Source organism: Fulmarus glacialis, unplaced genomic scaffold, assembly GCF_000690835.1.
Source record: "Fulmarus glacialis isolate BGI_N327 unplaced genomic scaffold, ASM69083v1 scaffold15622, whole genome shotgun sequence".
NCBI lineage: Eukaryota > Metazoa > Chordata > Aves > Procellariiformes > Procellariidae > Fulmarus > Fulmarus glacialis.
In genome coordinates this window covers 36,887-49,773 of record NW_009196041.1, presented here as the reverse complement: position 1 = coordinate 49,773, position 12,887 = coordinate 36,887, and the positions used below count along the sequence as shown (strand labels likewise).

Sequence of the window (12,887 nt, the reverse complement as noted above, 5' to 3'; positions counted from 1 at the left end):
TTTTTTTTCTTTCTTTCTTTTTCAATCAATAGCTTGTCTTGCGGGGTGTTAGTGTTTTAATTCATTAAAGCATGTGCTGTTAGATGGAGATTAGCCTTCAAAATACTTTAAATGTTAATGGTAGAGTGAAATCGTTGATAAGTGGAATTACTTTTTATCACAAAAGGTATTTTTCTTACACATTTCTGTATGTTTTTCTATTCTAGCACTGTTGCCTGTAAAATAACTATAGAAAATATTAAAAAATCAGGGGAACGCTGTTTGTCTTGAACAGAAGCTACTAGTCTAGACTGCCACATAATTAATCTCTTAGTAAACCAGGTTGCTCCTCAATAAAATGCATACAGGCTTTAAAAAACCTTTTAAAAAGTTTTGTTGTTGTATTGACTACTGAGAGCTGTGGGGAGCATTATACATGTTATTTGTCCATGTCATTTCTAAGTGAGGAATGTTCATATGATCACAAACAGCTAAATTACTACTTGGTTAAGCTCTTGTCAGCTACCCGTTAATAACAAACACCACTTCAGCAAAGAGAAATCAAACCGAAGCTGTTCTGTTTTGCTTGCAAATATGCCCCAGCCATTTCCTGTCTTTTTGAGAACTTTATCTACAAAACTGCTGTGACATAGCTAAGATAGAAGAGTCTGCCACATAGACAGGAATTTAAGAAATGCTGAAAACGATTAAGTTCTTGTTATTTAAAACCAAGCAGGTGCATTATAGGTGAACACAGTATGTCATATAGGGATGTTGTGTTTGACTACCAGGGCTGGCTTGGCCCTGCAAATGGATAGTTAAATTGATACTGAAAATAGCATCTTAAAGATATTTTTCTCTATTGCTATATACTAATGTGATGCTGTTTTAGAAGTAGTACTCAGGCTTTGCTTCTTTCTAGATGTCAGCATACCCTGTTGGTAAAACTCCTACCTTTGAATCAGAACAGCATGTCCAAATCTTGTATGCAAGTTTGTTTTCTGACCGCTGTTAATACTGCAATGCAGTATGAGAGCGCTGCTGACTTTGTGGCCGTCCTTTCTCACGCAGTCAAGGTACGGGGGGAAAGGAGGGGGCAGGAAGAACCTTCTGGTTGTTTGGGTGAAAATGAAGGAGTTGATGCTGTAATGCTGTTCCTAAAAATTCTCCTCTAGTTGTTAGAGTGAATGTCCCGACAAGCATATCCTCTGACCTTTTTCTAAAATCCAGGTGTTGTCAACTATTGTTACTTAATTTTGATATGTATCTAATTTGTTACTTTAGATGTACTTTATAATATTCTGATACCTTGTTAGGACAAGCAACAAAGTCTGTTCTTCATACTACAAATTTAATTGGATTTGAATAGATATCATTTAAATATTAAAGGTTTAGTCTGAAGCAACGTGAGTTGGTATTTTATGCTTGAGAGTCTTATACTTTGAGTAAAAATGACAAAACTGTGTCTTAAAACAGCAGTTTTATATGCTTAGGCTCATATCTCTTCTTTGTTCAGCACAGCACCAGATCTGACGTGTGGTGGATTTTCTATTGCTGCGCGTAGTAGAGCTTTCAAGAAGGTAAAATGTAAATACAGTACCTTCTCCCCCAGAGCATGGTAGTGTTCAAATGCAGGCTTCCCGAGGGAGGTTGCAGGGGGCTGCGGTGCCTGCATCGGCCCCGCTCCTGCCAGTGTGCACTCTCAGCTGTCGAATGCCTTGGCTGGGACTGTGGCACCTTTCCCCTGCTTCAGGCTGGAGTTGGACCTCTCCTTGGTGTTGATAGGTCTCATGAGTCTGTACTTTTAAGGTGGAGAATGCCTGCTTAAAATTAGAAAAATAAAAGCAAAAATACTCAGCCTTCTAGTCCTTGTCCTTTTGATCTTCATATGGAAAGAAATGGAGTGATACTTTGAAATAATTGAGCATATGTTTACTTTTTGGCAGTACCAGTAGTCTGCACTGTGGTCTGTGATGAAATATGTGCTAACGGTATGAAAGAGCCTGTTTATGCACAGATGTATTTTATTTTTCTGCAGATAACTAAGCAAATTCAGTAATATAGTGGTTAAAAATATTCTTGTATTAAGAACCAGATGTTTGAAAGTATTAAAATGCATTATGGGAATACCATGGCACCTAGGTACCTAGCTGTCTCATTTTAATTGTCTGTCTAATTACCTTTGAAAAATCCCATTAAGTACCTATAAAAATTTATATACCTGGATATCTTAAAAAAATTCATCCATTAGAAGGATACTTTTATAAGCTGTATTTTACCTTCACTGAAAAATCTGTGTTGTGTATTATCCAGTCATCCTTCAACATAGTGTTACTCAAAGAGTTTTGGGTTGATAGCTTTACATCAGAAATTTCTACTAATAGTTTATTAGGGTTTTGGGGCTTTTTGCGGGGTGAGAGGGGAAGAAATGTAACACAGTATATTTCGGCGTAAGTCTGCTGCTTTTTGGCTTTCTCGTCAGCGTACTGCTAAATACTGATTATCCGCAATGGACTGAGTCCATGCAAAGGATCAAGATCTGAGTCATCTAACTTCTAGGAGCTTAAATGAAGTTGTTTTAGTTCCACTCCATTAGATGCATTCCAGAGAGGATAGAACTTGCAAAACTTTGGATTCCCCTCATGTACTGGAAGAGCAGCATTTTGCTTCTCCTTTAATCTTGAAGCTATTTTTGTTATGAGTTATGATTATTTTCAATATAAATCTTCCCTTTGGGCCCCCCCAATTTAGAAAGATAGTGTAGAACTTCCCAAGGCTTGGTCTGTTTGTCTCCCCTCTCTTACTCCATTAGATGTCAATGCGTATTTTTCCTTCTACTGCTAAGTATAACCAACCATTCTGCAGCCCTTACAGCCAACTCACAGTTGATAAAGTTGTTCAGATCTATCTTAATATCACTGCCTAAAGTGTTTCCTGCCTAATTTTGAAAGCCTTCTGTCCATACAACAAAAAGAAAGTTCAAGGTCTGCAGTAGAAAAAAATGATCACGTCATACTTCAAGCCTGTCTCAAACATTGCCTTTAGAGTGTTAGAAGTCAGAGCCTCACACACCTATTTGAGCTGCTATTAAAAATCACTTGTATTGAGAAAGAGCATGTCATCTGTCTTTATGAATGCTATGAATTTTTATGAGTCTAAAATTTGCTCAGTGTTTGCAAGCTAGGCTATTATATTCCAGGATTGTCCCAGATTACGTGGTGTGTATTTATCTAAGCCTGAAATACTGAGTGTAAGATATGGGATAGCAAACAGCCAATACCTCTTAAAATAGATTGGAAAGGTTAAGGAAATTAAGGCGGGGGGGGAATACCCTACTAAAGCTGAAGGGTCATGAAGGGGTTTTATATATCACCAGACCTGTAAGCCAGAAGGTTCAAATGAACTTCAAGCTTGAAATTATTAAATTAAGTCCATGTTCTGGTATATTTTGACTACAACCCCCATCCATGATGACTTTTGCTACCTCATTTTAGAGGAAAGCTATGATGTTTTGTGATACATAAATAGTTGATGGTGTTATGCCAGAAGGAGAGTCTGAAATGTCGTCTTTTCTCTTCTTCCAACTGCCTTAAGTGGTCCACAGCTGTTTGACGGCATCTTCTAGAAGTAGCCTTCTAGAATCAGGAGGGGAGAGCTTGGGTTCCCTATTACCTAGGGAAGTACATTAACTCGTGTTGCTCTTGTACTCCTTCAGGTGCCCATGAGGAGGAGAAAATTGTGAAAGGAAAGCTTTATAGGCAATATTAGAACAGAGTACATTTTTTCTCTTCAGTTCAGCCTGCAGGATACTATTCTTAAAATCTTTGTTGCTTTTCTTTTGGGTGTATGAAGACAAGTAGGTGGATTTCTGAAATTGCAAGATTCCCAGTTGCTTTTCTTCCCGTCTAAGACCATGAGCAAAGCTTTGTCTTGTGGCAGGGGAACGAAGATTGCACATAACCCTACCTACTAGGCTGTTCATCTTGCCCCTGCTCTGGAAGCCTTGCAGACAGCCTATTTTATACAGTCAGGTTGGTTGATGGGCAGGGTTACCTGAGTCAAGCTTTTGAAGGCAGGTCAGGAGCCCCAGGACTCACAGTGCTGCTGCTGTACGGTCACCATCTCCTTGGGAAGCCTCCAGAGATTGTGAAAGGTAAGGGTTTGCTTTGTGAAAGGAGAAGAGTGTGAGAGAATTGAACTGTGACATGGTGGGGGAAAGAACATATTTCTGTTGTAAAAGCAAGAATCTCTAGATAGAGAAACACTCTTTTCTTTAGTGAAGTGCTGATACCGTTGTGTGAACATCTTACCTGGGTGAGACCTCTGTTTCTCATGAGGGAATGACTGAGATTCAGGTGTTCATTGCTTGCTTACATGTAGTTGCAGTACATAAAAGCTGACCAGAGGGAAGAAGTGGGACGTAGGATGAGAGGCAATTGTTTGCATTTGGATGCATGTAGTTGCAGCAGATGTGAATTCAGCTTTAATACTTTTGAACCCAAAGGTTGCTTAAAAATCCTTGTCGCACAAGGACTTCCAGTTCGTAAATCTGCTTGGTTGACTTGCTTAATATTTGCTGATTAGGAAGTGTTTAACATTTTTAATGTAACTGTTCTAACTTGTTTCAGTTCACCTAAGCAGACAGTTATGAGCAGTCTGAGGTTTCTTTACATTCTCCCAAACAGTCCATTTTGTAGGTGTGGGGAGTAGAGAGGATTTTGTTATTCTTCATATTTTGTTATTCTGTCAGCTTCTTTGGTGAGGCAGTACTGAAAGACTGAAGGAAGGAACATAGGGTTTAAAATATCGCCTGACACCTACTGGTCAGAGGATTTGATTGTCTTGTTTCTTGCCATTTCTCTCTGGGAATTAAACTATTCCCTCTTCTTAGGAACCATCAGCAGCTAGACAGTTAAATTTATGTTTTTTTCCCCTAAATGAAGCATTTTCATATCATGTCTTGAATGTACAGGATGCTTTATAAATGCATAATAATATACAACATAGGCTTGATTCATTAACAAAAAGCAGATCTATTTTTTCCTTGCTGTGTGTTTACATACTGCTAGAAAAGATGTTTCTTCAAAATGAAGGGTACTACTTTGACCCTAAATCCCTTGGGCAGATTGAGTAGGTCTTTAAGATAAAATGCCTTTTGAGCAGAATTTTGACAACTTTACAAAGTCAGTTTATCAAAATCTCCATAGAGTTAACTACTGTTACATAGAAAAGTAATATTCTTTTGCTAGCTGGTTTAGAAAAGCCCACAAATGTCTTGCAAGTAAGTACACAGAATTTTTACAAGATTGGCTAAAAGCTTTATAGACTTAGTAATAGGATTTCAGATTTTCTCTAGGAATGGATGGGCAGTTAATTAATTTGGAGTAAGACAGACATGCTGGTTTTTCAGATTTTCTCTAGGAATGGATGGGCTTTATTAATTAATTTGGAGTAAGACAGACGTGCTGGTTTTTGTGAAGTTTAATTTTGAGTCATGTTGCATTGGCTTTGGAAACAGATTTCTTTACAAGGCAAAAGCCTGTTCTTGCTTTGGGGAACTGGGTTCAGGCTTCAGCTGTCACTTATCTGCTGTGTAGTCTTTGGCAAGGCATTTTTGCCTACTTCATCTCCCCTTTGGCTCTTCTGCCTGTTCAGTTAAAGGGTGCTCAAGCAAGGATAGTTGCTGAACACAGCCAAGGCCCTGAACTATTCAGTGTCATTATAAATGCACACTAGTAGTTTATATTCTGTGCTTCAAGCTGCTATTTTTGCGTCATACTGGACCAGTTTCACAAGTTCAATTTTAGTTTAAGCACTGAAACGTGCTGCGCTTCTGTGTCTATAAATAACTGCTAAAAATAAATGCTAGAATGTGTCACTGTTAACATACAGACCACCTAATGACACACACGTGACAAAGTTCATAAAGAGTGTGCCCTTCATGGAATTCCTGTTAATAAGTGTGCTTATTTCTAGTTTCAGTAGTTCGGGATTTTATCATTTACAGAAATGTTACTTGTAAAAGATTACATGCAGAATTGGAATATATGACCAGAAACATCTATATTGCTACCATTTTCTTGCTCTCCTTTTACCACTGAAAAGTCATTTCTCTTGACATAGAGAGAGGGAAATAAGGGAGGAGAAAAAGGAATGTAAAGTAAAGGCAGCAATAGTTAGAAAAGGAATAGATTGAGAGGAGGAGGAGGAGAAGATCCAGAAGAAAAATTGCAGGTGTTAAACTTCAGACCTTAACTAACTGTCTGATTGCCTAGGAGGAGTGAGGTTTTATTATGAGCTTTTTTTCCTCTGTATTTTTTCCTACTTGGTATCTGACTTTCTTTAGCTTTTCTTGCTGTCAAGGCTTCTGTACTACCCTGTGCTCTTTGAAGGCAAGGGCTTGTAGTAGAGCTAATGAAAGGTAGATTGCTCTCTAATGCCATTAGTTCTTCTTGTCGTTATTACTAAAGCTGTTACTAAATGATTGATGACCAACGTTGTACTGAAATAAACTGCTTTTGTCCTGTTCAAAAATAGCAATAAAAAAATTCTACTTGCTTGGTTTAAAAAAAAAAACAACACAGTGATACAAAGAAATGAATTAGTTGAGAGCATTGCAAAGTTAATTCTGCATATAATTAGTATGATTATTTTGGAACCCATGTCCAAAAGAATATACTTGGGTGATGACAGTCTAGCAACATCTGGACTTGGCCTTTGATACGGCTACTACTTTTTATACTAGTAGTATAAAAAGATATTTTACATCAATAGTGTTTCTGCTGTAATGGGGAGAGTGGGATTCTGCCAACTTTTTTCCCTCAAGTTATTGTGTTTTGAAGGAGGGTAGAAAATTGAAGCAGGGTCAATCCTCCAACTACTGTCCTGGCTACAGAGGCTATAGGCAGTCCCTTCCTGCTGTGGTGTTTTGAAGTCTGCTTGGTGCTTGTGGTTGCTGGTGTTCTATGTGAAAGGCTGGAAGTATTGGTAGGGGCGCAGAGTCCGAGGTGATGAACAACTCGCTGCCTGTGACAGCAGAGAGCTGTCATTTATCATGGGTTCTTCCCTTTTTTCCTTGAAGGTGGTAGTGCTTATCTATGAAAGCTTTCTTGTGTTTTGAAGAGGATGCTGAAGAATAGTATAGGGAGACAGTCAGAAGTTACTGCTTGCTAAAGGTCATAATCTTAAATGTCTTCTAATAAAACTTCCAGTAGCCTCTCTGAGAGTCAAAACAAAAACTAGTCAAAACACAGGGTTTGAAAAATCTCAGCTTAAGACTGATGAATGCTGTGTGATACTGATACTTGCATATGGTATTTGATTTAGTAGTCTTTTGCTTGGCCAGTGTTGCAACAGTGTCTTCTGCAGCTGGATGCTATTTTCTGGGGCTGCTGCTGGTTCTATAGAGCTTTCTATTTTTACTGCTCACTCAAACAGTAACATAGTGGCTTGCTTCCCTGTTAGTGGTGTGATGGTGTTTCCTCTTAGGACAGCAACAGATGTAGCGTATTGTTCCTGAAATGTAGTATCTTTTTCCTCCCACTACAGGAGATTTCAACTATCCTAAGCCAAAAGTTCTGCAAGTATGACCTCTTCTCAAGTCACTTTTGAAGTAAGAGGACCATCAGTACCAGGTACCCAAATCGTGCTTTCTCCTTTTGTTTGGTTTAACTAGAAGAAAACTAAATAGAAGAATGTTCAAAGGCTGACTCTTCTGTTTTCTTCAGAGGTAAAAGAACACGTCAGTTCAAATATCAAAATGATAAGTCATTGTAGAATACATTAATTAAGAAATTTCACATAGGAGTTTGAAAATGAGATTTGGGAATTAATTTTTATCTTTTTCTTCAAATAACAATTTCATACTGTGCTAGCTGAAGTGGTTATGGTTGTTTTAAAACCAGTGTTCTGTCTCTAGTAACTTCTTATTCCATGGGAACGAGTATTTACATTCTGGACCATGATAGTCAGGCATGCATTAACACGTTCTGTTTTTCATTCTCTCTGCATCCCTGTTGGAAGTTCTCCATAACAGCATGTCACCTCTACTAGGAGTTAAGGACAGAAAGAATATGCAGCTTAATTCAATATTCTATCTCTGCAAAAATGTGTAGAATAACTTCCGTAATTTAAATGAGAAACACAAGGTGTCAGGTCGTGTAGAACACCAAGATTTAGTGTTGATAATTGTGCTTATTACTTTGACCTTCATCTTTAGGAACTTTGAAGGAAGGTCACCAAAAAAAAATTGGTGGTTGCCTGACAGAAGCAGATGAATGTGGCAGCATGTACAGATTGGCAAAATTCCTGTTGCAGACAAATACCAGATGGCAGAAGTGTCTGTTGTAGTCGGGGAAGAAAAATGATAAAAACATTTTTAAAGTTTTGACATCTGCCCCATGTTACACCTCTCCTGTGTTTCTCCCATTTGATTGGGAATTTGGGAACTGAACATTGACACACAATGTGGACATGAGGCCGTTAGTAAGGAGTAGTGTTTTTATAGCACTCTGGAGAAAACTTTGAAATTCAAGAATAAATTGGCCTTAGATCAAATGAGGCTATAAAGCACTGGTGTAGCTATAGAATGGAGTATTGCAAGCCATGCTCTTTTTGCCCTGTTTACAGTGTTGCTTCCACTGTTGTGATGGCACTGTCACTAGCAAAGTTGACTTCGGATGTGTAACTTTTACTGATAATATCTGCAACAAAAATTAGGATTAGAGAGAACTAGATCCTGCCTCAGTGGCTGGTTACAAAGAATTACCTGGAAATACTTATCATAGGTATAGCATAAAGAGGTGACACAGGAGGTTGCACCTGCTTATGACAATATTGATACTGTTGGTTTTGACTGGGGAGAAGAGCTTTGAAATGCAGCAGTGGCAAGGTGCAGTCTTGTGAAAGAAGAGAGTTATGTTTTCAGAGCTATCGGCAGTTCTACAAACAGCAAAATTTCCAGTTTATTTAGAAATGTCATGTACTGATTTTGTCAGATCACCATGGTGAGTAGTTAGTTGGTGAGACAAGAATCCTCACCTTAAGCACTAACGTGCTCCCTGTGTCCTCATCACTGACCCTTCCTGTTAATGTCAAAGCCAGTGATTCCAGGCTAACTGGCAGGATAAAAGGGCATCACGAGCATAGGAATGATGCTTTGACTCACTTCCTCTAGGCAAACCACTTCTGGAGTCAACATTGGTGATGAAGCCCGGCACATTGACATAAGCTTTTATGTATTTGTGACATGGAGTGCTTCATTTTTGCCTCATCCTAGCGGAAGGAAGAGGGTCACCAGTTACTGCCTGTGAGGCCTTCAGGTCTTCATCGGGACACAGTCCCATACCGAGAGTCTGCTAGGTGGCCAAGTATTAGCTAATACGAAATAAAAAATGAGGCTTCGAGCTGCCAACTGAACACAAAAATTCTGCTCCAACAGAGCTGGCCAGAGCAGAGAGATTGCAACATCAGTGAGGCTGTTGGAAGCTTTGAGTCTGGGCAGAAGGCCGGGAGTAGCTTCCTCTTTGCGGTAGCTGAAGGAGCTCTGCCAGTAGCAGCACTGGATTCCCTGGCAAGGGGAGAGGGAGAAGTTGAGGACCCCTGAGCTTAAAACACAAAACAAAACAAAACCCCACTGAGTTTAGAATTGCCTTTGAAAAGGCAGTTCCGGTTTATCACGCATTTCTCTTGTGCCTTTCCTGGGATAATTTAAGCATTTCACAAATCCTGATTCAGCCTTGGAATGTAATTGTGGAAGTGAGTTTAGGGGTGACTGCGCATCTTGTTCAGATGTTGCCTTTTGTGTGTTGTACCTTACTGAGTGATAAGTATTCACTGAATGTTTGTGCATTTTTGTTTGTTCAAAAAAGACGACCAGAAAACTATTCTAGCTAGCTGCTACTAAGAGGAATATAACTTAGATGGCACTTCAGAGATTGGCTGGCGTGTACACTAAGATGTACTAAATGCTGCTACTTTAAAGGGATGTTAAAAGAATTTTAGCTTCTCTTTAATATCTCCAGTCAGAAATTCTAACTGTGTGATATTCAGGTGGTCTTCCTTCCCCTTTTATCTCCTCCCTGCAAAACCAAACCATAATGTGCCTCACTACAGAGTGGAAAAGGTAAAGCACCTGACCTAGGCAATTGTGTGCAGCGAATTGCGTACTACATATACTGATGCAGCTGATTTTTGTCTGCATTTGTATGCTTACAGTGAACATCCAAAAAGCTTGGATTTTTTTAATGGTTTGGAACAAAAGATTTATAAAAAAAGGGGTTGTAGTTCAAGGTGTTCTCAAAAATTATTTCAGTAAGCTGTTTTTGGGAACAAATACCGTACTTATTTCCTGGCTTTTGTAAATTTTTTGTGACCCCTGGGTCTGCAGGGGTTTCTTTTGTAAATAAACCTGGTTGTTTAGATTAACCTGTATAATTGGAAAGCACGGACACAATTTGAGGCATAAGTACATCGTCAAAACTCTTATTTCAGACTTGAAGTTCCGGCTATGATATTTGGCTTAGTAAAGGGTAGCATATCTTTGTTGTATGTATCTTGCCTCCTTTGTATCTTCAGATTATTGTGGCTCCAACACTATTGCTACTGCTTTCACAGTTTGAGAAGATGAAATCACCATCACAGATACTTGTGTCTTGCTTTTGTTAAGACTGATGCTTTTTTATCTCAGTGTTTTCAGCTATCAGTTTGATCCTTGCTTCTTCCTATTGAGGCATCAGGATGGTGTTCTGGATACCCTCTCCCCTTTTTCTCAAATAGTGTACACCCTCCTCCCGCCCATATTAGGGGCTAATTTAGCTTTAGCTGAACTTCCTCATGTCTACTTTGGTTTAAGGGTGACTTTGTTTGAAACTTTACATTTAGGCACTTCCTGTTAGAGGCTGAAGTAAATTTCAGTATTTTTTTTTATTACATTTTATTTATAAGTTACTCCAATAGTCTGGTAGTTCTTACATTTTGCATAGCAAGATTAAAAGGTTAAGCAGATGGTGCATAAATATACTTTAAAACTTCATATACTCTCCTTGTACAACAGATTCTTTTTCTTGTGTCTAAAAATATTGTTAAAACGCTGTAAAAGCAAAATACTAATTTGTCCTTTTCATTTGTATTTATCATTGTTGTTGTTCTTACAGTCTTATATATATATGTGTGTGTGTATATGTTTTATATTAAAAAGAAGGATAAGTTGCAATGTTAACTTTAACTCCTGGATATCCCAGAATCAAGCATTCTTATACTATGGTAATCTTTTGTGTTCTTTCCATATGTATGTATGCATTAGGGTTGACGGAGTGTTACAATTTAATGTGTTTGGGGTTTTTTTTTTGTGTAACAGTGTTATGTTTTTATATCCAATAAAAAGTAGAAAGCATAACAGCAAAATTAATTGTATTTTTCACAGGCATAAAATTAAATGGATGTGTTGTCTTGATAATGATGCTAGCAACCTCTTATTTGTCTGTGCTTTCTAGATTATTGGTATGAATTTCAGAGAATTATGTTTTTAGACATGTATGTTACTTCAGTACTCTGTGTGTATGTGTGTATATATATATATAAAAAAAATCCCACCTATATAGTATATAGGAAAAAATCTGGTTCATCTTGACAATAAGCATTTTACAGTGAAAATCTGCCTGGTGCGTTTGCAGAGATTTTTGAACAGTATTGCTGCAGGAGGATTTGGAAGCCAACCCTTTTAAGGACTGGGGTTGTCAGTAGTCCTTTTTTCAATGAGGTCTTTCTTTATGATGGAGAAAAAAACACTGTTGTAATTTTGGGTGGGTAGAAATTCCTTTCTGAACCAAAAGAGGGAGTTTGGATGGGTCTTTAAAGTATTTGAAGGTTTGACCATGTAGGCTGTACTTATTAATTCTATAGAAGTTTGGGTAATGATGATTGTGGCATTTTTCCATTTGTTTGGTTTTTTTTAGGAGAGGTTTTTGCAATATGTGGGAGCTGCAGTGCTTTGGGAAATTGGAATCCACAAGTTGCAGTAGTCCTCCAAACTGACGATCGGTAAGTTGGGATTTTGTTTTTTTTATTTGCTCCCTTTGAAGTAGCTGGAGCTCTGGAGCAACAAATTTATTCTGGCTTTGAGTTTGTAAACTACTGAGCTACATGTATTGTTAGTAAAACTCTCCAGAATGCCTTGTGTTGCCCTTGAACATTTTGAATGCTTAGGCATGTGTCTAAGAAAATGTTTAACTTGGGTATGCTTTTCTAGTTACAGATGATGCTTCTACCATTGTGGCTGGCATATTTCAGTAGTTTAGTTGTAGACATTTTGAATAAGAAACTGCTATGGATAATTCTCCGTTCCGTAACTATACAGCACGTTACAGGAAGTGTTTATAGTGTTTACTTCCTTTTTAACCTATACAGGTTATTATTGTGGCTATAAAGAGATGGGGAGAAGATTATTTAAAATGAGAGTTGCATTAAAACTCTTAAGTGGTTTGTGTGTATATAAACATGAGTGTACATGAAGAAAGTTTAAAAGCAGCGGAGGAATTCAGTGTTTTCTTAAAGTGGTGCCCTGCCTATCGCTGTTTGTATGATGCAGGAAAATAGGGCTTGCAGGATGTATTTGTAATTCTGTCAGTGACTTGTTGTGTGATCTTGGATGAGTCCCTGAATTATTTCATCATGTTTTCCCCATCTGTTAAATGACGATGAGAATTCTTGCTCCATTAGAGCACTTCGGATCTATAGATTAGAAAGTGCAGTTTCAGTTCTAAGTATTTATTGTGCTTTGTGCATGTTTGGCTAAGTTATCTTGTAAAAACCTTTCTTGCAGCAATACACTAAACTTTACTTTAGAATATCACTTAGGACACACATATGTCTGAGGTGGCTGTTAGGCTGTATTTTGAAACTGTTCTCTT

The 12,887-nt window shown here is 38.1% G+C and overlaps 1 protein-coding gene across 1 annotated transcript in view; it reads left to right on the top strand.

Moving 5' to 3' along the window:
- Window positions 1–7,564: 7,564 nt before the first annotated feature.
- GPCPD1 (glycerophosphocholine phosphodiesterase GDE1 homolog (S. cerevisiae)) overlaps window positions 7,565–12,887 on the top strand; it is a 37,638-nt gene continuing 32,315 nt past the window's right edge. The window contains 2 exon segments of the mRNA XM_009572081.1: window positions 7,565–7,613; window positions 11,934–12,018. Of these exon segments, the coding sequence (XP_009570376.1) occupies window positions 7,565–7,613; window positions 11,934–12,018 (134 nt within the window).